Below are 25,258 nucleotides of genomic sequence, written 5' to 3'. Positions count from 1 at the left end.
ATCTAAACCGTTGGCTATTATTTTTGCCAGTTCACCTTCTACATACACTTAAAGCCGATAATCTAGCTAAATCGTTATTATTTTTTCAGTGTTTATGAATAATGAATTGGATAGCAAAAGTAGAACATGGGAACCTTGCCATTCATCGATGGGTTGACTCAGAGGATTTTAACTGTTCAACCTTTCAAACTCTTAAATTTCAGATATATCAGCACAAAATACTGATAGAGACCTTGTTATCAGTTAACACATTACATTAAACATCCAATTGACTGATATATATTTCCAAACGTCAGTAAAATTAATGCGATAATACAAGAAAAGTCCACAAACATGAAGCAGCAATTCTTCACCTTACTTTTACATATTAAATTTCCCACAATTGTTACGTAACGTTGCACACGCACTCAAATCACAGGTTGATTGTTTTTCAAAAGCGTGCGTGAGAAATGATTCCCACACTCAGACTCATTTGCAGGTTCAACGGCTTGAAAAAACGCGTGTTAATTTGAGCCGAGCAATTTCGTTTGAGGGCGTAAAAAGAAACGAAGTCGAGGCTACAATGAGCTGTCATTGTTGAGGACAATGGGCTTAGCTCAACCAAAGCACAATAATGCCTTTGGTACTTGAACTGGCTATCGGTATAGGGTACCAGCAACATGAGCCAGTGTGTTAAAACTGTTTACTTTTATTGCATAGCCCTTAGCCCTACCAGATTAAGAATCTTATAGTACTTATAATGAAATATAAATTGAGTCAATTTACTTGGATATGAATAACTATATTAACTTTTCCCATGATTCTCAACGAAGTGAGGAAATAAAGAGAATAGTAGGGTTTTTACCATAGAAAACAGTTACACACCTATGTCCGTATAAGAAAACTAAACTTTACCTCCTAGTTCGTAAAATCATCATTTTTGAAATCATATTTACCAGCGCCACAGTATAAAAATAAATGCTGCACCCCCGCAGCAGCAAACCTGCAGACTAAGCGAATTTCCATTTGCCTGATTGGATTTACACTAAAATGTCTCCTTAAAATATAACATTTATTCCCTATTTAAATAACATTAGTTTAACGAGTACTTAGGTTTGCTGCAACAGGGAGGGTAAAAAGGTGTTTTTTTTTTTGTAAAATATTAATAGTTTAGTATAAAATGAATGCATTTTCCAAATTTGATCAAAATATGTTCATAGACAAGCAAACTACAACAGTTTACTTATTCTCCATAAAAATAACATGGGAATTTTAAATTTACAGTTTTTTTTTTAATTTTCTCTGTAACCATTAGGCGCATAATAACGCTTCAATATACTAAATTATTGGTTTTTTAAGCTCTACAATATGGTTTGGAAAGAAAATGCTAAATTTATAAGTTTTTAGGGTAAAAAATTGGAAAACCAATTTTTACCCCATAAAACCCCCCATAATCCCCTGTTCCCATAGTCCGATCATGCTGGTTCGCGAACTCGTTCAAATAAACGTAGGTTTACACGTCTGTACCAAATTTAATCAAAATCGGATGATTTTTGCTCGAGTAAGCAAGCGCGCACATGGACACATATATAAATATATGAATTTGAACGGATGGTGTTTTTGGCCTCTAGGGACCTCAAAAAGAAAAAGTAAATCGGTCCCGGGTCAAGGTCTTAGCATGAGTACTACGGTAAAAGCTTATTCCCTATAAGGGAAATTCGCTAAAAACAATTATGTGTATAGTGTAGATGCAAACACTCACTATCTAGGCTATATTTCAGGCGAACTGAGTCATACCATTGACTAAACACTATAACAATACATTAAACACTATGGAACAGTATAAAATCAATTATTGTATTCAACCCACTTTGTACGGGATTACCGAAGTGGGTGATATTTACAAAATTAAATATTTATATTTTAAAATATGCATTTATACACGACCTTATACGGTATGAAAAGGACAACTAACTAAACTGTCAAAAACACTTTTAAAACTTTAAGCCTACATTCTATTGATCAGAATCAAGAGGAATACAGTTTGTAATTTCAATCACAATAAAAATTCGAAATGATTAAGCTTAGAAATTAAAAATTATAATATTTTATCGCCAATTAGCACGATAGTTACGAAGTAAATTAAACATATGCATCAAGTTTTTTGATTACAAAATGATTTACTGTAATCTAAACGAAAACCTCACTTTAATGTCCCAAAAACGTCCAAGCGATTTAGCATACATTAGCTTTACGAATCGGATTGTTTCACAACTGGTCGACCACAACCGATTGAAGTATTCAGGCCAATCGAATAAACGAATACCTGACGATTGCGCAAAGCTATGCAACAGTCGAGGACATCTAAGTTTTCAAAGGCGTGAGAAAAATCGTCAAAGTGATTGATCAATAACGTCATGGCAGTTGGCAAACCTGGCAAACGAGGGTTTGCACATCTGACCAAGCACGAAAACTCGATTTACAAATCCGCGATGAATGGGTGGTGATAGAGTGAATGGTAATCGGTAACGCGTGGTCCAATACGTGGGGCGTTGATTTGAATAATTGGCTGATTGGTTTATCAGAATTTTTCGTTGCAGTTAGGGTGGCTTATTTTGAGTCGCAGTTCAGTGGCAAATTTATTTTACATCAAACGATATCCAGCTGAATAGACGTACACAATGAATTGTATAAAGGGGAATTATTGTTTAATTTGGACCAAGAGTAGATAGGTAAAGCCGGAAAGCCAACTAGAACAAGTGACAACGGGTGAAAAGCGACAAACAAGATGATTTGAGAACAATTCCAAACACTGTAAAACGTTTAAGTTTAATGTTTTAATTTACATTTTCAGATGTAAGCACAAATTAAATTAATTGTAAATATCTTAAACCCAAATTCCCTACTGGTAATTGGTAATAGGCCTATCTTCTTGAGAAATCAATACATATTTTCTGGCTATTTGATTAATCTACGATTTTATTAATCAGGTACAGTTTGTCTAAATAATAATTCATGCAGTACTTTCTGACGATCAACGCAAATTGTATTTTGTGTACATTTAAAATAGCCCTTGCCTAAATCTAACAAAAAATGGTTGAATTAAAACACACAGTTATTGACAATTAGAATGTGTTGGTCAACAGAACATTACTGTTTTCCAAAAACGTTTCCGGCCTTTGTACCTGGTCAACTACAGACTGAAGCTAAGACAAAAAAACGTATACACAAAAACGTCTGTGATGACTAACGCTTCCAAGGATGCATGTGGGGAATACTATGAAGCCCATCCTGTTAAAGGACTAAAGGACATCCCGTGCACGACCTGCTGATAAGAGATTACAGGTGTCAACACGACGCTGCGTTATCACAGCTATCAGCTGACCAGATGACGTCACAGGCCAAGGCTGCGGGAACCTTTGGTAGTATCAAGGTGAGAGGTTCTGGTAAGGTCTCAACCACATCCGTATATGGTACAATAACACGAGGCTATGCTGCGGGATATACGGAATCACAAACAGACAAGGTGTAGACCTCTAGCCTTAGCCTCGCCTGAGTTGAGGCTACCAATATACCAGTGGGGTAAAACATGATACAGTAGCTGGATAGACCTTGCGAGTAAATCCATTAGTCACGCATGCCCTAATGCACAACTTGAAATCGGAAACGTAATATATATATATATATATATATATATATATACAGGGTGAGTTTTAATTGTCCCCCCCCCCCAACTTTTTTCTACATTTTTTCAAATATCAATCCCAGACCACTTCCAAACATTGTTGGGTAGTAAGTACTTCATTTTGACAAGGTGGCCATTTCCGGCCGCCATCTTGGATCCGCCATATTGGATGCAAATTTTTTTTTTCAAATGTAAAGGTGGGGTTGTGACCCATTATTTCGAACTACATTTTTACCCTAATTACAATGCCGCAAACCGTTAAAAAAAATCTTGATTCATTCTAAAGTTATGAGGGCTTTTTAAAACTTTATTTTTAGCCCATTTTAACATTGTGCATTTACAAACTAAGACCATAATCTCAAAATAGTGCTAGATAAAGATAAGTATACACTACCAGTAATTGTCGACCTATTTTCACTTGGTTATGACTGATGTATTTTTTTCGGCCGCCATCTTGGATCCGCCATTTTGAGATGTGATAAGTTATTCTAAATATGAAGGGGGTGTTGTGACCCATCATTTCGAACTACTTTTTTAAGCTGAAGACAATGCCGCAATCCATTTTTTGTTATCAAGTTTTATTTATGAAATATTGAAATTTTTTTGTAAAAAATGTCAATATTTCAAAATAAAAAAATGAAAATGAAAAACGGATCATGGAATTAAGTTCAGCTTAAAAAAGTAGTTCGAAATGATGGGTCACAACGCCCCCTTCATATTTAAAATAATTTATCACATTTCAAAATGGCGGATCCAAGATGGCGGCCGAAAAAAATACATCAGTCATAACCAAGTGAAAATAGGTCGACAATTACTGGTAGTGTATACTTATCTTTATCTAGCACTATTTTGAGATTATGGTCTTAGTTTGTAAATGCACAATGTTAAAATGGGCTAAAAATAAAGTTTTAAAAAGCCCTCATAACTTTAGAATGAATCAAGATTTTTTTAACGGTTTGCGGCATTGTAATCAGGGTAAAAATTTAGTTCGAAATAATGGGTCACAACCCCACCTTTACATTTGAAAAAAAAATGTTGCATCCAATATGGCGGATCCAAGATGGCGGCCGGAAATGGCCACCTTGTCAAAATGAAGTACTTACTACCCAACAATGTTTGGAAGTGGTCTGGGATTGATATTTGAAAAAATGTAGAAAAAAGTTGGGGGGGGGGACAATTAAAACTCACCCTGTATATATATATTTTAATTCAAGTTATCATAAATCAGGTTTGTATGTTGGAAGCATGTTAGTCGGTCGACTTTAAGTGTTGGAATTTGAACAATTTTCTACAGAAATTTTAAGGACTGTGATATTTACTGGTTCTATTACCCACTTACAAGGTCAAAATATTATTGATAATAATTTTCAAACAATTCAGTAACAATTAATTCTGGTCCTTGGGATTTAACACATATTTACTGTGCTTAACAAAACAGGAAATCAAACCATGGTGCTGGCTACGATCTTAATTGAAAATAGCTCTTAAACTTATAATTTGCCTTCATTCAAAGGTGTAAGAGATAAAAAATCATGTACAAATAAATTTGTCAGATAAGAAATTCAAAACTGATTCGTCATAAAAGTACGCATGATCAAAGCTTGCTTATCTCGTGCTGATTATAATCTTGTATATTGATTACAAGCCATTGATTCTTGATAACATGCTCAAATCTATTGACTACACGGTATTTATAGTTATTTACTTCTATCCACTCGATTACAAGCAACTCTCAGCTTTAATATATTAACTCATAATTAACAACAATTTGCCCTTGATTACAAACTCTTTAACTCTGTATCACATTCCCTTTACTGATGACTGTATCAGACCGAGACTAAGTTGACAAAGACGGTCTTATCATCATCTTATCACCACGTAAGTTCTCCAGCTTATCTCACGAGTTTCATTAAGGTTATCAGTGGAAAATGTTATCGTCCACGGTTTGTTTATGATACAGTTATCACTACAAGGTCCCACCCTCACGTTCCGAGAGTTCCTCAGGTTCACAAATTATTATTTATACTGTAGCGTAAATATATGTTGGCGGTAAATTGTCACGTGGATGAATAAGATGCCGTACAGTACCATATTGATAATGGAAATATAAAACTATTTAGTTACAAGTTAAGTATTGTCAGATTCAAATCACAACTTGGGACCAATTCACCGATCGCGTGGTTTAAGGCCTAGGAATAACATTTTCAAGACTGTACACAAAATACTACTGTATTAGATTTTATATGTTGTTATAGCCTCCGGATTGCCGACAAACACCTAAACTAGTGTAAATAAATGCTTATGCAAGCCTTTAAACAGCATTACGAAGCTCGTTTCGGCACCGAACTGATGTCATCACCAGAACACAAAAACATTTGTCCACTGTACAGTAGTCATATTCTGTTGAAGACCATCTGACCGTCACTTGAATAATTTAAAACAACGTAAAAGTACATCGATATACACGCAAAAACTCTTAAAAAGCACGGGAATGACGTGTACGTTAAATTTAACAACCATATACCATAGTAATCCCTAAATGCAAATAGCCTCCAGACCTACTCTGTACAAATATTACACACATCCACAAATCTAAAACACGCATGCAATCCATTCGAAACGGCTCCACCGGTTCCGGGATTGGTAAAGAGAGCTCTAAAAATATTCGCAAGTATTGCAAATTGAAAGCTGGATACAACATCGATTCTTCACAGCGTGATTGGTCGTGTAGCGCGGAGTGATAAGGAGACAAGGTAATTGACAGCTGATCTTCCGATGTGTCGGAATCTAGCAACGGTGCGGATTTGTCACAGGACGGCGTGACAGTCGAGACAACGGTTAGCGCGACGTGAGGGTGTAGGGAAAGGTGCGGAGAAGACTTTCCAGGAGTTACAGAAACTACAACTACTGATACTGTAACCGCTGTTGAAACATGTGCACCAGCTGAGAATACTTTCTAGGAGTTGCAGAAACTACAACTGAAACTGTAACAGAGCTACTGAAACATGTGCATCAGCTGAGAATACTTTCCAGGAGTTACAGAAACTGAGAAACTACAACCACTGATACTGATACTGTAACCGCTGTTGAAACATGTCTATCAGCTGATAATTCTTCCTAGGAGTTGCAGAAACTACAACTGAAACTGTAACAGCTATTGAAACATGTGCATCAGCTGAGAATACTTTCCAGGAGTTACAGAAACTGAGAAACTACAACCACTGATACTGATACTGTAACCGTTGTTGAAATATATGTATCAGCTGAGAATACTTTCTAGGAGTTGCAGAAAAACTGAAACTGTGACAACTATTGAAACATGTGCATGAGCTGAGAGGACTTTCTAGGAGTTGCAGAAACTACGAATGTAACTGTTAACTATTCAAGCTATTGAAACGTGTGTAAGACCGTGAGGGTATTGGGAAAATTGATACAAGGACTTGACAGGAGTTGCAAAGATGAGTGCTATTGAAAACTCAACCACACCACCATTAAAACCATGTGTAGGGTATAGAGGATTTTCGGGAGTTATAGAAACTAACACTGCTGAATCTGTATTCAACCAACTATAATGTAATGTAATGAAAAGTGCTAAACTCGAAAGTGAAAGGAAAATATCTTGAGAAAGACTAGCAGTCATGAAAAATGTCTCCCAACATCCTACATTTTATCATGGGATTATCTGCTATCTACACCCCGGAAGTTGTATGATTTAGTAACCTACAACGTAGAAGTAATAGCTGTACAATATATAGGAGGAAACAAGCGTATGCAAATTGGAATGACGACATGACGTCTACGTTTGTATCGCTACCAAAAGCCCAAATCGTAACCACATCTAAAGAACTTAACCATTATCAGAATGTTTTCTATACAAATGTTTCCACCTTTCTCTTTATATCTCCTCTCTGAGCTTCTTTATTCAGCTCTCTATGGCTGTCCTTAACTAAGCCTTAGATACCTCAATCCAAAATAAGTTTACTAACAAAAATAACCATTACACCTAACAGCAATCGCTATTACAAATCTAGGTCCTACGTAATGGATACCGTAGGACATCAAAAATCATAATCGCAACAATTAGGAGATTGGAAACATAAATTGATTTCCAAATCAGTTGTGAGACCACCTGCAATCAGGCGTTTCCGCCACAAATATTTAGGTTAGGTTTCCCGCCAGTGCAGCCTCCAGGTGTGATCTGTATCTCAAGGACGGCTAAACTAACAATCAGCGATCAAAGGCATACGATGGGCGTTGAGCATGACGTCGCCTAGCTTTCTCATAACGCCGCTTTGAGCGCTGTCGGCGGAACAGCTGTGAGTGTTGATTGTCTTCGTTACATTTACGACTAAGGGTAATTGTAATTACGTGACTCTACAGGACGTGGCGCAAACGAGGAATCAAGCGACAGGATGTGGAAGAACTGGAGTGCCGCTTGAGATGTTTATTGCGGATTTCCACGAATCGTTGACAAATGTTTGCCAAGCAATTGAACAGAGATTACATCGAGAAATGATAAGGTTGAATCATCAGATGTCAACGCTGTTGAGAGTATGGTGATCATGTTGAAAGAGTTCGGTCGTGGAATTGACTTTTTGACGTTTTCTATGTCTGTTGTTTATAGTTGAAGCTTATTTTGTAATGCCTCGTTTTGTAATAAAAACTTATGGGGCTGAAGCTCAATGACTTAATATTTGTTTATTCTATCAAAAATTCGAATCAAGTTCAGTGGGGGCACATGTACGTTTATGCTATGTAACCACGGGATCTAATATTTGTGTGTAATTATGCATAAATATTCTGAGCGAGATTATGAATACTAAAGCTTTTTACTCCCAGACATGGTATTCCAACAATCAATGTCAAATTGATCTATAGATGTGTCTTACTGAACATTGATTACTCTTAGTTGTTTCATATACCAAGAACAAATATTTTATTCCGTATTAGTTTGTAGGCCATAAGCCTAAATTTTATCTAATTAGAATAATTGATCAATATTTTAATAACAGTTTTGTGATGCTATACTCCGTTCAAACAGCCGTGGCACCTGACGGATTAGGACACCCCATGGAAACCCTTGGGGCCTCCTAATCCCTCAGGTGCCACGGCTGTTTGAACGCACTATAGTACTGATATGCGTTGGATACTATCTCGAGTAGCAAAACAATGCGCAACCAGTAGTGCCAAATCATTTTGAAACTTAAAGCCCAAAGCCAAATTTAAACATTGCACAACAATCTATATTGATCTCAGTGCGGTATTTGCAATATCTACCTCATAATGTAATAACGTCCTTTAAGGCCAGGCGCACACAGGCGATTTTGAGTTGCGCAACAGTTGCCCGACTAATCGGGGGACTGTTGCGCAACTCTCTCGGAGACTCTGAAGTCTAGCGACAGTTGAGCTGGAGTGCGCACACAGGCAACTTTTTAGTCGCGGATCTAGTCTTGAGACGTGTTGGAAATACATTCGTAACAGCGTTCCGAATGGATTTCAATGATACAGCCGTAGTATGCGCTTTGTTGCTGAAGTTTCGCGCGCGAGAGAAAAAGAGAAGATACTGGGTTCATCCCATATATATATAGTGAGCGACTTGTGAACGGACAGTTTAAATGACTTTTAAATATAGTCGGCCTCTTCCCAACTTCATCAATTAATTGTTCAACATCCTCATCACGCACACTCATACTTGTAATTTTCTAAAATCTTCACACAACAAGAAAGCAAACACTAGTGACAGTTCTGGGCTCTGGCCACGAGTAGTTGAACTCCTGGGGTGAGACTGAGCGACACAGCGACTATTTAGTTGCATGTGTGCGCATCTACACTTGTTTCAATGGATACCAAACCTGGAGCGATAGTCCCGCAACAATTCAGTCGCAGAGCAGTCGCTGGCAAATTGGGTCCGGGAACATCGGTTGCAACAGTTGCGCGACTGTCCCCAGACTGTTTCTTTCGTGTGCGCACTCCAATTTAAAACAATGTTGAACATTTTAGTCGGGCAACTGTTGCGCGACTCAAAATCGCCTGTGTGCGCCTGGCCTAATGCAAGCGCCTAAAATGAAATTGGTCATTCTTTTGACAACATTTATGTGGCTTTTGTGTTCAGTAAACCGTTCAAGTTGTAGTTTGTGACAGCTTTGATATCCTTCCGCCTACCAACAATGAATTAACATTCGGATAAATCACTTCCTTCAAATGCATGCATTCAGCTAGTGCATTACAATGAAAAACTTTGAAAAATTATTATTGTGACGATGCACATGTCAATAAGCCCTTTAAATGCAACTTGAACACGTTTAAAAAGATTGGGATCAACAGCCAATTGCATGCATATCTATATTTCTCATTATTCTCTGTACTTGCAAGGTTATGCTGAATATTTTAAGCAGAATTTGAGTGGGAGATTGGTCTAACATGGAGTACAATCCTTTGCAACGGTGTAAAAAGACTACAATGTCAGATACCTTGAGAACCTTTTTTACTATCAAGAAGATACCGTATTTTACAGGATCTGTACCAATTCAAGCGAACACTACAACCGCTCAGCTACAAATTGTTGAGTGCCAAAAAATATAAATAACAGAAGAGACGCCAATTTTAAACATCAATATGGTTATGGTAAAACCATCTTTTTATGTTAACTCTATTTATCAACAAACAATTATGACAATACCACATCCAACGGGTTGAAACTAATAGGTAAGATAACACCCATCCCGCCATAATCCTTGACCTTTCCCTCCAATATTCACGGCTCCCGTACTTTCACTGCCACTTAGGCGGGGAAAGCGCTTCAGACAAAAACAAACAGAGGCCCGCCCGACTGATCAGCTGGTTATAATTGCCACTATCACCAAGGCTGCAATACGGCTGGATTCCTTTGGTAATTCACTGGTAATTAGCATGTGTTTAAATGACGACAGGTGATTCAATATAACCACTCCGCAAGAGAAATCATATTAATTGGAAATTCCCTTGTAGTAATTGGCTCTTATTTACATCGCATTTCAATTTTCGAGATGGGAACGCACGCTATTGCGTTGCAAGCTAAGCCATTTTAGCGGCCATTCAGATTTGCAATGCTTCTAAAAGTTTGTCTGTAGCCTATGCACAATTTTGTGTACAAACATTTTGGTTAAACTATATTATTTTCATTAAGAATTATTTATCAGATGGAGAAATAGGTAGCCATGGTCTGTTAACTAACAAAAGGATGTAAAAACTATGTGTGGAATGAAGTTAGATGCCTATGTGGATGCTTTAGCTGGGCTAGTCTGGAGACCTTATTAAAATAATATAATAATAAGGTTGGGACCGCTTATAGTTGTACCATTGCGTATATCTATTGGTGTACATGTACAGTATAGTCAAGAGCTTTTCCTCAAAATCCATATAATCTTTTATCTCCTTACCTCTATAACAGTTCAAAGCTCTTTGAGGATACTAGCTAGAAACACTTCACTCAGCTATTGGCGAGACTTTCTGAGAAAATGATCAATCACTTACACAATAAACATGTTATGTCAATCATCAAACCACCTTATTCACTCTGGAGTTAGCGTGAGGATCAATTTTTTAAAATTGTTTACGCTTGTACCCGAAACTTTAGCTCCTGACTGGCTGAGTACTAACTACCATTGACTATATATACCTATAATGTAGGTATATATCTATATATACCTGTAGGTATATATCTATATATACCTGTAGGTATACAGAGAGGTGCAAAAGTAGGTATACAGTACAAAGAGAGAAACAGTTTGAACACACAAGGAAGTGAGTGTTTTTGTCAAGTACAGCATGTTTAAGAGTTAATTTAGGTGTCTTAATACTCTTCAGATTAATTTGAAAATGTTTGCTTTTTATATGAGTAAATATATTTTTCTATAAAATGTTTCATTAGTGTATACCTACTTTTGCACCCCTCTGTATATCTATATATACCTGTAGGTATATATAGTCAATGGTACTACTGTATACGCTAGTGTAAGGAAAAGGGATAATTGTGTTGATATTTCCGTATCAATATGTATGGAAATGGATAAAACCAGACAATGCTGAAAATCTGAAAATAAAGTTAAATTACTTTGGATGGATAAGTTCACAAGTTCCCAAGTAGAAAGACTCCAAATTTTGTGGAACTTTTTTTTAGCAAAGACAGCAATTTACATCTTGTAACAGCAAATATTTGTTTTTTCCAAAGAGAACTCTATTTCACAGCATTTAGAGATTGGATTAAAGGGTGTCAGCTGAATTGTTTTCCTCAAATTCTTTAATCACGTCTGGAACGCACCTTTTTGTGGCTTGGACGCAACTATTCCCGGAAGCGTTTCTAGTTTCACGGCCGACTTGGCGTGCAGACCGCGTGAGATTAGATACATTGCACATTGCACGTGAGCATTGCACTTGCACGTTGCACCGGTGCAATTGGATCACGTGTCTTGCACACATTGCACCAGAGCCGTTCTCATTCCTGGGTTTGATTTAGTTTTACTTCCATCAACAGATATCCTGTTTTGTGATTGTTACTATTCCTTTTCCTATAACAAATCTCTCAGATGTGGAAGATTGGATATAATCCATAAGCGAATCAGTTAATCGATCACAGTTTCAAAACAAAATAAATTATCACATATTTATTGGTACACACAGATTCCTAATAGCTTTTGAATGGTGTATTGCAGTTAATGATTGCAGGTAATGATGTGGTACATATATGCTATGACCTATGCATATCATTGTTTAAGCTCCAGTGCTTAAGGGATCTAGGAACAACTTGCCTACGATGTACTACTGTGGGATCTAGGAACTACTTGATATACGATGATTGTGATTTGGTTTAAATAGTTAAAGTTTAAAGGCAATGTATGAAAGAAATTTTATGTTTTTTGAAAGGGATTTCAATACTTCAACACAGTGGACTAAGTATGCATGTGCAATACCTACTTCTTTTATATAATTCTTCATTCCCTATGTCGCTAGACTCTAGCCCGGAACCGTTTTACACATTACCTCAAGCTTCTTATAAGGGTGAGTTCATTACAACGGATGTTAATGTTAGGCTAAAGGTTGGTGATTGGCAGGATTTGAATACATGACAGAGAAACTGAAGCTCTGTGCTCTAACACTTTACTAGCTCTTTCCCCGGGTACTAATACAGTAATACATCTTTACTCGTGGGTAAAAAAATAAATTTGTCCAGACCTTGATACTTTAAATTTCACATGAAAATTTCAACCCCATTGAGCTAGACGGAGGATTCTTTCTATCCCCACTGTTTTATTTACCCCAGACACCCTATTACATATTGCCCATACCCGACACGGCTGCAGGTTACCCCAGGGCCTCGGCTGAGGTCGTCGCCCTCGTGGCTCAGATGGATGCACCCGAGGACGTAATTAAAGAGCCAGAGCCAGCCTCGGCACACGCCTCGTGGCTCATCGACTCAACGGTACTGCTACACGCTGCACACTACTGTGGAGTCTACCACTAGGCACGAGGGCCTAGAAACAGAAACTATTCCTCTGGACATAATTCTATACATACAGGTGAAATTATCACAAATCATCGCTCTGGATTGAAGGGCTACGAAATGGCCCTAAAAGGATGGTTTATAATAGTAAAGTAAAATTGGAACACAATTTTCACCATCTATAAAAGATTCAATTGGATTATGAATATGCAGTTAAGTGCAAAAATAAACAAATATCTTAGATAACTTTATACAATTCTCTCAGCCCAACTAAAAGTACTTTCTTCCACTATCCGTCCCAAATGTCTGTTTATTTTGTACTACTGTAATATCAAATAGTTATTTGTGTAACTAGTGGTGAAAGTGGCACTTTGCTGCACACGAGAGCAATGTTTACGCACGAGCCTTTAAGCACGAGTTTACTCGCCTGCGGCTCGTGCGTAAACATTGCTCTCGTGTGCAGCAAAGGCCTTTTTCACTCGTGTTACACATTATATTTTTCCTACAGTCACTATAAAGCATATAAATAATTAGTCTTTCAAACACAATATAACACATTTTTAGGTTCAGCTGGCAACACAAATGGTGCCCTAGAGAAAGTAGTACCCGCGGTCCGTATCACTCCGCTATTTTTCCTCGGCAAGAAATGTGCTCCGCGTTTTGAGAATATAGTTCCGTATGTTTTTGTAATTTGAAGTGGTTTCCGCGCTTTAAAAAAATGCTTTAAAGGTATTTTCTTGTTTATTAAGATCTTAGGAATGTTTTAAAAACGTTTAAAAGAAAAGTCCAGAAAGTTCAGAAATACCGAAACGATAAACACGAAATGACAGGTTAAATCGTAGTTATAATAGTCAATCAGCTGTTCATAGTATTATTATCTTTAAGTGTTGCCAACCTATTTCCAAGCGTGCACGGATTACGTGCATAATAGAACCACGCTGTTTTGTGTTGTTTCGTTGGAATCCTGATGTGCGGCAAAGTATAAACCGTACGGCAAAGTATAAACCGTACGGCAAAGTATAAATATGCAGTAATTAGCAGCTTTCTGTACTATAAACAGTACAAGGAAGCCAACTTTGTCGGGTGACTGTAGGAAAAATACTTTATGTTCAATCATAGACCAAACACTACTCCTTACAGCGTTCCCATAGTTTTTGATCAAATAAGAACGATAAGTATGTTTCACTCTTACAACCAAACAAAAAGATTTTTACAATCTATTGCTTATCCTTATCCTTTGACGTCGCACGGTAAAAACCTAAAGTGAATCAAAACCATACATCAACGCACTCAAGTAGCCAAACATGTTGACCATCCACAGAAAGTTAATAACTCATTGTAAATATCTATAAAACGAACACGATGACGCAGTAATTAATAGATCTAACGACCATGACGACATCTGAGGAACTTTCGGTATTCGCCGTTTACTCGCTAACGGCCGTCGTATGTTTTGGAATTCGCTTGTCACTAGTTAGCTGAGCGCAGGAAACTGCTTCTGTGACCCCAAAAGTTGACGTAACCCGGCTGAGTACTTTCTCGTGTTTACATTCTTCGGTAGATGCATTGGTTACTTTAGGACAGGCGTTGCTAAATTGGTTCAAGGGACTGAGTGGCAAGGAAACCCAATTAGGAGTTCTTGAGTTGACGTTGCCATACACATGGGTAATGGAATTCAGAAAAGAACGAAATATGATAGGTATTAAATATTTGTAATGTTATTGTAATCAATAGAGCATGAACATTTCTTTTTTTAGCTGAAGGATTTTTTAAGTAGGCCAACCGTGCTCATCGTTATAGTAATTCAAAAAATAACGAAATACTATAAGTATTAAATATTTTTTATGTCTTTGTCGATGAATAGAGCGAGAACATTTCTTATTTTTTGTAAAAACTGGAGGATTCTTTCATTTTGGTGAGGTTTGAGTGCCCTAACGTCGTTTTAACCAAATTTAGCTTATTGTTTGCTTATAATTCCGTAGAAAAAGCAAAACACCTTTACATTTAAACCGAATGGAACTAATTTAAAACTGTCCTCAGATAACCTATTCTATAGATAGTAAAATCTATAAAACATAATGGAAGCCATTTTTGGAGCTGACATTTAAAAGTGGACAATATACACGTCGTATTGTGAATTAGCTACTAAATTGTAGGTAGTATTTGTTACAACGATGAAAAATACAACATGGTTCATCAAACCATAACAAAAACGACCCTCACTAATTTTCTGATGATCTTCAGGTCGTGTCGAACAGAGCCACTTTGGGAAGTGTTGAAATATTCTAGATTGGATCAGCTATTGCATTGTTGACATTTACATTTTGTTCACTCGAGTTGGCACCGAAAGGTGAACGTGGCGCATTGCGCGCGTGAGGGTGCGTGCGCGTTTGCGAGTCACGGCGACGAGAGGTCAACTACGACTACGAGAGACGAGACGAGCACGCACAGAGGGTTCCAAGGTAATAAGGAAGATACAATCGCAGGATACACAGATCCGTGTGAACTTTCACAACAAACGTCAACAGCTCGGCAGAAACACGGCATACTCGTCGAAAATCCTAGTCTATTATTACAACATTTGATTTTTTTACTCCTTTAAGAACCTTTTCACGCCCAATTTAATTATATTCTCGTTTGCTCTAGGATTTTGGCGGAGGGAGTAATACAAAAACAGAAACATTTCTCATCAACTGGGAAATTTACTCTTTTGTTGTATTCTAGAACGTAAACCTACAGCTTGAGAGGGTTCCGAACCACTGGGTCACAGAGTTATCACGCTAAAAGCTGTTGGCGATTGTCAGGATTTGAACACTCACCTCAAGTGCAGAAAGTTGCTTCAATAAAAGCCAATGATAGTTGAACTGTATGCAAGGGACGTTTATGAAATCCATACCTGACATTATCATTTCTACGATCTCAAATGAATTAGTACAAGGCTCCCCACTATGCCATTCATTGTACCATAGATAAAACATACTCCCTTATCGTAGGCTACATTCATTGCACAATAAGATACATCATATGGCACCGAAGGTGGTAGATACATTACGTACCCCACAGAACCTAAAAAACTTTACGCGAATAATAAGAGGAGGGATGTAAAGAATTGTCACCGAATTAAAGTTTTATAATCCGAGTTGCGATTTATACATGAACATTTTTTTATCTCACTTAAACGTGTGCAACACGTTAGTGATTCAAATGAGGAAGAAGAAGAGTAAAGAAATGTGTAATTATGTGGATCTACACAAAACAATGTATTGTAATTATAATTTTACATGTCATGTAATTTATAAAATACTTTACTATCTAAATTAATCTGTAATAACATAAACTTAATTCAACTCTTTATTACGTAAAAAATCTGTCATGTTTAATTCCATGCAGCCCTGTGATTGGTTGATACTTAAGACGTAATCGACGCAATGTAATTCACAGTTTTTGTAACCAAGGCAGTTAAAACCCAGTCTAACGCTATTGTGTTCCCACAGTAAAAGTACTGTAGCTTTTTACATTCGCGCGTAAAAGACCCTGTTCGCTCATTACATTTCCGGTTACGTCAGTAAAATAAAGAAACTACCACATAAACTGTAATTAACTGAGTGTAAAATATATTGGACTTTGAGCTAGTTTAGGTTTTTACTTCTCTGGTATCTAATAGAAAACACCTCTGTTGTCACTTGTGAGGATTTCCTCTTAAGGTTGTCACTGTATAAAAGGCGCCGACACAGATAAAGTTTAGTTTATTTTAAAAAGGATATCTTAAAATTGACGTGGTACACGATTTTTATTGATTTTCTAGGAAATACTAGAAAATCAAGTCCAGTCAAATCATCTTTATTAATTGGGAACATATAAGTACATTGAATGGCGTCAACTGAAAAGGAATAAAACTTGGATTTAAAATATACAGTGAAAACTTGCATGTATCTCATTGATAAATGTTAATACAGCCTGTTTACGTTGTGAATACAGATTTTCAAATAAATATAGGATATTCAAAATGACATTGACTAAGAGTAATCAAATCGTCCCTAAAATGCAAATCGTATGTTAAATACGAAAATGCAATGTATTAATAATCTTAACGACCAGCGGAAGCATCATTTAACTACACCTAACACGTAGGATGAATAAGTATAGTTTACACTGGGCTACCATTAAACACACTTAACGAAGAAATCGAAGACTTTTAAAGTGAAGGTCGTACCGGCACGGCATCATCGCGTGACAGCTTTAGAGGTCTTTGGACATCAATCGTGGTTAATGCAAACATCACCAACTTTTGAGGTCTTTGAGAATCAATCGTGGTTAATACTTCACCAACTTTGAAGTCTTTGAACATCAAACCATTGACTATTGGATGCAGAAGAGCAAAAGTTCGTTTTGTCTGCATTTGATTGCTACATCTTGATGAAAAATTATCTTTGGCTGTAACCTGTGACTTTGGAAGAGGTAATTAAGCCTCCCCATTAGTAACTGAGCTGGAGAATAATCGAGTCCTGCAACAACACTGTTTCTGTAGTTAAGTAGGCTCAAATTTAGATCTGATCCTGATTCTGAGGATGTTTTTATACGTTTTTTAGCAATACCTACAGCTTTTTCTGTTAAGCCATTGGCCTGAGGATAGTTGCAAATATCACCAACTTTTGAGGTCTTTGTATCAAACTTGGTGAAAATATCACCAGCTTTTGAGGTCTTCGATCATCAATCAGATTGTTAATGCAATCAAAGCTAACTTTTGCGGTCTTCTAGCATCAATTATTGAATACCGCCAACATTTGTGGTCTTTGAACATCAATTTGGGAACACAAACACCGCCAAACGTCCAAGGACAGACGAATTGTTCTCGGTCTATTGGAAGATTGCCTTAATAGCTTCATCACCGGTTTAAAAGCTCATGTGAAAATACCGAGGAAGTATCCATGACGGTAATTGTAGTCGGCAAAGCTTCGCTTGTTACTTCGTCACGCTTTGCGATTTATCCGTTCTTCGTTAATTTGCGTTACTCTCATCATTGTAATGTGTTACAGTCCAGCTCGGGTAACGTTTTGGTTGCGGTTTTAGATTTCACTTTTGGAAGTTTCGAATATTGATAGGACAACGAACGGTTAATGTTTCTTTACAGTCTTATTTGAGATTTTAAAATCTCCAAAGGCGTTTTATATAGTTTTGTTTGCCAGTAAGCTGTCGAACTTAAAATCGCACCGAAACAGTTTATTCAAATGATTATGAATAGTAGCCTATGTGACAGAAAACATTAGTATGTTTTCTGTGCCTATGTTCATGAATTTTAAACATTGCTATATCAATTAGATTATTTGATTGTATAAATGCAATTACTTAAACTATGTTTGTCGATTTAGTTTTGGGTTCAACTAGGTTTTAGTCTATCGGGTATTTTTTTTTCCTTTTAGCGAATTTCCCTATAGGGAAGTAGCTATTACCATAGGTGGCACGGTAAGACCTCGGCCCGGGACTGATTTACTTTTTCATTTTGATGTCCCCAGAGGCCAAAAACACCATTCGTTCAAATTTTTATATATGTATATATATATATATATATAGATTTAAATATATATATATACGTCCGTGAACGCGATAACTTGAGTAATTTTTGTCCGATTTTGATGAAATTTGGTTCTAAGGTGTAAGGCAGGATAAACTTGGATGAGTTCGCGAACCAGCATGATCGGACCATGGGAACGGGGTTTTACGGGGGGTTTTATGGGGTAAAAAATGGTTTTTCTAATTTTTGACCCTCAAAACACAAAATTTCCCAATTTCTCTCTAGACCTTTTTAAAGAGCTTAAAAAAACAAATAATTTAGTATATCAAAGCGTTTTTGCACGGTTATTAGTAACGGAGAAGATTCAAAAAATTATAAATTTAAAATTCCAATGTTATTCTTATGGAAAATATTGTAAAATGTTGTAGTTTGCTTGTTTATGGATATATTTTGATAAAAATTGGCAAATTATTTATTTTACACTAAGCTATTAATATTTTACTAAAAACCCCCACAGTAGTTTCCTTGTAGCAGCAAACCTAGGTACTCGTTAAACCTAATGTTATTTAAATAGATTTAATTAAAAATCAATTCAGACGAATGGAAATTCGCTTAGTCAGCAGGTTTGCTGCGGCGGGGGTATTTTTTCTTTGTAACAACAATGCAAACAAACAAAGCCAACTGATTCTTTAGCCTAGATACTGTATAAGAAATTTATGGGCCATTTAAAGTCTTTTCATTTAAAGTTACTAAACAAATTTAAATGTAGAATTTAAAATCAATTTTCCATGTTTAACCTGTTTTTGTAATGTACGTCTTAAGATTTTAAATTCAGCATAATTGTTAAATGCTCAACTTCCTACACTTTCCTAGAACAAATATATATATAGGGTTTTCTCACTTTTCTCGTGATTTCAATTTAGTTATTTGGTAGACAGTGTAACTTTTACAATCATTGTCAAAATTCTCTCCAATTGAGAAGCTTTGAATAAGGTTAATGGACATTGCTGTGTTTTTCAAATGATTTTAGCTTTTATTTTCTTGTTGTCTTTGTTATATTTAAGTTTAGTGAAGATTCCATGTTATAGACCATGTTATACTATCTAGAATCTATGGCCCTTTTTGGCACCTTTTTTTGTTAACGAGGTCTATTGTAACATATGTTATTTAATGACCAATAAAGATTTATGATTTAAGATTTAAGAAAACGAATAAGGTGAAAACAAACCTTTCAAAAACAACTCAAGTGAACAATGCATTAGTATTAAGGATATTTTGACTTTCAAAACACATTGGCTTGTATTGGGTATAGCACTTACTCATGTGAGGTTAGGAACTTAATTATTCAGAGGAATTCAATATTATAAATTTACTGATGAATCAAAATACGAATTACTAAAGCTAATCGACCATTAGAAGATGTAGGAAGACGGAAGACTTCCTAAGAAGACTTACTTCAAGGTGACGGCCTCCAAATGGTTCCACGACGACTCGAAATCCTTCGGCATCCCCTCCTAGAACACAAAGGTCAAAGTCAGAGCCACGGGGAACAACAAACACCTCTAGAATGTAATTGTGGGTATTGGTTTTAGAGGTATGTGAGAAAATTCACAAACCCGATCTTCTATAGTTCAGTTTTAGTGCTGAATTTATACTGCTAAAGTGGTTGTATAGTTGGGTGTTATAAAGATCAACAAATGGTCTAATTATTTATCCCATCAGCTCATTTGAAGGATTATTGAGAAGCTTAATTGTTAAGGTTTTCTTGAGAGCATACCCTTTTTGGTGTTAAACATGTTTTTGGTATTAATTATTGAAAATGAACACAATATTATGCCGTATCTTTGCATAGCAGTTTTCAAATCTATATCTTTTTAACTATCGCAAAGGCAAAATACCTGTAGTGGTCTGAAATTTTATACTGGCGGAAATAAGCTCAAATAGCGGAAATTTTGAGCTGAATATTATTCAGATGCAAAAAGTTCTAATGCCTGAAACATCTGAATTTCATATAAATCTAAATCCTACAAATACTGACAACACACTACAAACACAGCATTGTTCACTGTACTGTCCCCCGGCAACCCTTCTCTTCAGCATTGCGCCAATTAAAGGTAATTAAAGACTATAGCAACCCAGCAGACGAACAGGTAGAGTTTGTTTATGTATACTAATTTCACAGACACCAATTACTAATTATTGAACTAGTTACAAAAAAATATTAAGTTTATTTATGTTCCTTTTGTTATTTTTTCATCATTCACCATTTAAGTCACGTTTTTGTTTTTCTTCCCCTCTGTATTTAGTTACTTTATGTTAGTTAAAACTAATATTTATTGTAAACATTGTTAAATTTTGTACCGTGTCGTAATTTTTTTTCTGGAATAAATCATCATTCATCCACTATAAAAACAATACGATTACGTTGAAAATACCTCATAGTAGCGTTTTATTTCTACAATGGTTGGTTAAGCAAATCAATACAGACGCACTTAATTGCAAAACTTTAACATTCTAACTATATATACATATTTTTGCAGGATGTCATTAGTTGGTTCTCGTCGGAAAGTGGTGTCTTCGCGGCGGCATATATACACTGGGCGAGCCACTAACACTCAAGGGAGGACCGAAGCCGCTAGGTGTTGGTAGCGACATTGTCCTACCGCTGAAATCACAAGCCAAAAGCCACTCACACCAACGCTCGGGACTACACTCAGTGTACTACCCTTGCGATTGGTACATTACACCTCAGCGGCCCCATTTGTTCTCCCATTTTTTTTATTTGTCTGTAGAAGACACAGTTTAACCAAAACTTGTCAACATAAGCTAGTCCTCAGCGGCGAACTTAGTCATTATAATTTTACATTTCATAAATATAACCGATTTTGGTAAGAATCTTATTTTTTATGCAACATTTTTGAACACGAATGAAAATGGGGAAATTCTACCTACATTGGATTTTAGGACATACAATTCTATAAATAAACTTACCTACAAGATACAATTTTTATAAGACCATGAATGGATATGAAACTATAACTATAAGCTGCTAAAATAAATTGACGTTATGTCTGTCTGTAATGTTAAATAAACTATGTTCCAAGCATTATCACATGTTTGTCTGCCATTTTGGTATTTTGTATTAGAGTTCCGTTGGTAATTAGTCATATGGTGAGATTTTTGAAAGTAAGTTTTCAAAAGCCTAATATAATTTTTCCTTCAATACTTAACAGAGGCATCACGAATTAAATATTTTACAATTAGGCGTAAATTCCAGTTTAGCTTGTTTAAAAGGTTGCTGTAGACAAAAACCTGTATTGAATTGGTATTGAATTATCAAACAGGATTACTAAACATACTTGCACTCTGTCGTTGGATCAATTCAACGACTTTTTTAACTGCCAACCACTTTTCCAATGGAGTGGAGTGTGTATCATGGTTATATTCATAGTTGAAGAGGCTATATATGAAATTTTGAACAAAACACCTGATTAAACGCGATTTTGCTTATTGAATTGTGTAAAAGTGTCAGTAAACTAGGACAAAAAAGTGATTCTTTCACATCATTTTAACATTTAAAACTAACAAATTTTCCAAACAATTAGCTTCACAACGAACACTTTGACACACTACATACAATGTCTGGACAATTCAACATATTTTTAATTCTCACAGAGTCAGATGCACAATGTAGCACACAGGTGACGTCAGCATGAGGTAACTCCTACATGAGTTTATAAGCAAATGTTGGCTGAGTCAGCACCCGCAATACAATAGTTACAATACAATACACCCACAATACAATGGAATCATTGCTATCTTCATCGGCGCCTCGGGTGGTATTCCCTCATCTTCAGTCACCGTTGGTAAGAGATGTTCAGAGATTGGTCTGGTTGCTTCACCCTGATGATTGATTATGTTGAGTGGATGTTGAAAATACAAAGAATCTTTTGACACTGTCAGTGCAGAAAAATAAATGGCACGTGATACATTACCAAACCGCACAACCAGCAGCAGATGTTTTGAATCAGCGAGAAACGAAGCTATTTTCAGATCACTTGATTCTGTGTCTAACGGTGGAAAGTAACTCGTGGACTAAATATATTTGTCATCTAATGCTGGAAAGAACCTTTGTTTATCAATACGATGTTCAATCTTTAAATCGTGTTGTTTGAATACAAACGTTTCCGAGTATTTCAGCATTTGTTAATAGGGCTTCGATGACAACTCATTAAGTAATTTTACGAAAAATAGTCCACTTTGTCATTCCATTACCCTTGCACAGATTAAGCAATCTGATTCATTGAATCTTGTTCACAAATTCTGACAAACAGGAAAACTGGAGTCTAAACATCTGCTACCTAAATCTGGAGTGGATACTCCAGGATTAAAAGATTATCCTTTTCGACAGCAGGAATTGAAAAGTGAAGAGGTTATCCACCTGATTATTTAGGGTGTTAAGTTCACCTACTTAACACCGTTTAGCCTTCGAACGGAATGAGTCTGTCCAGCTTAGCCTCTGCGACTTAAGCAAGGCTTTTGACGTTGTGCCTCATGAAATACTCCTATTAAAGCTGGGCAAATATGGCATTGGCGGCAATGTCCTCAAGAGCCTCTCAAACTATTTGAGTGATCGAAAACAGGTTGTGTCTCTGCGGGGGGCCCTTTCCAGCGTGGGCCATCTCTCTCATGGCGTTCCTCAGGGATCAGTTTTAGGCCCTCTCCTATTCACGATCATGATTAACGACTTACATATGAATGGGAGAACGTTGTTGTTTGCAGACGATACGACATTACTGACCAAGGGTGCTAATATTAACCATCTAGCAACAGAAGCTGAAGACCTGCTTGAAAAAGCAAAAGATTGGTTTGTGACAAACAGACTCAAAATAAATGACGACAAAACCCAGTCACTAGTCTGCACCCCAAAACAAAGAGTTGAGGAAGTGGGAGTGGTAAGGCTCCTAGGTTTCATGGTAGATTCTAGGCTGAGTTGGAACCAACACATCTCACAGGTATGCGTTAAGCTATCAAGAGTCCTCCATCTCCTTAGAAAACTTAGGCCAGAAATTCCCGAAAATTCTCTGCTGTCAGTGTACTATGCGTTATTCCACAGCCATGTGACCTATGGGCTGGTACTGTGGGGGCACTCCTCAGCGGCCGAAGATGTGCTGCTCTTGCAAAAGGCAGCTTTGAGGATCGTAACATCTGCTGGCTACTTAGATCACTGCCGACCTATCTTCAAGGACCTAGGAGTCCTTACGGTATACAGCCAGTATGTTCTGGACATTCTGACCTTATTGAAGAGCAACTTAAAGGCTCACCTTAGGAGAGAAGAAGTACATGCGCACCACACCAGGAGGGCCCAAAACATAGATTTTCCCCGCTGTCGTCTCAGCCATACCTCGAGTAGATATCCACGTTCAGCCATAAGAATTTACAATACGCTGCCCACTCGAGTGCGGGAGTTGGATGTGCCCTCTTTTAAGAAGACACTAAAAGACGCATTGATTAAAAGGCCGCTGTACTCCTTAAAGGAACTTGAGGATGAGCCCCTTGTTAGATGAGTTTCTGTCCGCCTTGCCAATAGTAAACGGCCAAGTTAAGTTAAGTGACTCAGTATAATTACTGTAAATAATGTAAATAGTCTTTATTTTTATCATTAATATATATAACGCAATCTATCAGACTGGTTCTGTCAAAGATGAAGAATTCAAGTATACAAGTAAGTATAAGTATACTCTTTGATCGCTAGCTTATTTGGCTCAAGGATTTCCACGCTACTCTTGTTTTTTTAAATTACCTTTTAACAAATTTTCTAAACATTTATGTATCTTTGACATTGTCTTCGGAATATTACGTTTCACGTAGTACCTCCTTCCACTCTTACACCCTTGTTAAATTGATTCTTCCGCTTTTGTGTCAGAGCTTACCTTGGTTACCAAACAGAACATAACTCTATCGTGATCATCGTGAGGAATATGCGATTTCTTCATTCAAGCTTATTAGAAGGTATCCTGCTCCAAGGCCAGTTCTAGTGGTCGAGTCAAGGACAGGTTAAGGCTTGAAACGTCAAGGTTAGTTCAGCATGTCGTTTGATATCCATAATACTAATGTAATCACCAGTCTTGCTCAAGTAATTTCTACATGGCCGTAAAAACAATCAACATAGCCGCAGGCTAATGGGAGCGATAAGGTAACGATGGATACATTTGATTGTGACTACAGTTAAAACAAGTTATTTTTCGTAGTTTCGTTAATGGTGTGGATAAAGAAAAGTTAAAAGCCAACGTAGCCAACTATAAACTGAAACACAGTCAACAATCGTCTTGGTCTTCCTGCCTTTGTCCACGTGTGTCTATGTAACTAAAAAATTAAACGTAGCAAGTTTAAATTCACAAGACGTTCTTTGGTTTTGACATGTGATGGTCAAACAGTCTTGGCAACCTCGTCCTACTTCCGCATCAATTCATAACTGAAAACAGACAAACTGACAGACGAACAGACGGAAAGAGAAATGACTGAAGGACAGACAGACACCACAGAAGTAACTCCCAGTCGGAACCTTGACCTATCACAACATAAGTGAAGCCTGGAGATTAAA

The 25,258-nt window shown here is 36.8% G+C and overlaps 1 protein-coding gene across 1 annotated transcript in view; it reads right to left on the bottom strand.

The window, feature by feature from the left end:
• The window catches only part of LOC128987905 (uncharacterized), a 62,327-nt gene that overhangs the window by 16,053 nt on the left and 21,016 nt on the right, over window positions 1–25,258 (bottom strand). The window contains exon 2 of the mRNA XM_054408992.1: window positions 20,110–20,168. Coding sequence (XP_054264967.1) covers window positions 20,110–20,162 — 53 coding nt within the window. The 5' untranslated portion in view covers window positions 20,163–20,168. The remainder of the gene's footprint in view (window positions 1–20,109; window positions 20,169–25,258) is intronic.

This window comes from Macrosteles quadrilineatus, unplaced genomic scaffold, assembly GCF_028750875.1.
Source record: "Macrosteles quadrilineatus isolate MER2022 unplaced genomic scaffold, UCM_ALF_1.0 Scaffold_2__2_contigs__length_208266976, whole genome shotgun sequence".
Taxonomy (NCBI): Eukaryota; Metazoa; Arthropoda; class Insecta; order Hemiptera; family Cicadellidae; genus Macrosteles; species Macrosteles quadrilineatus.
The sequence above is the reverse complement of the archived record's forward strand: the minus strand, read 5'-3'. Positions and strand labels throughout refer to the sequence as shown.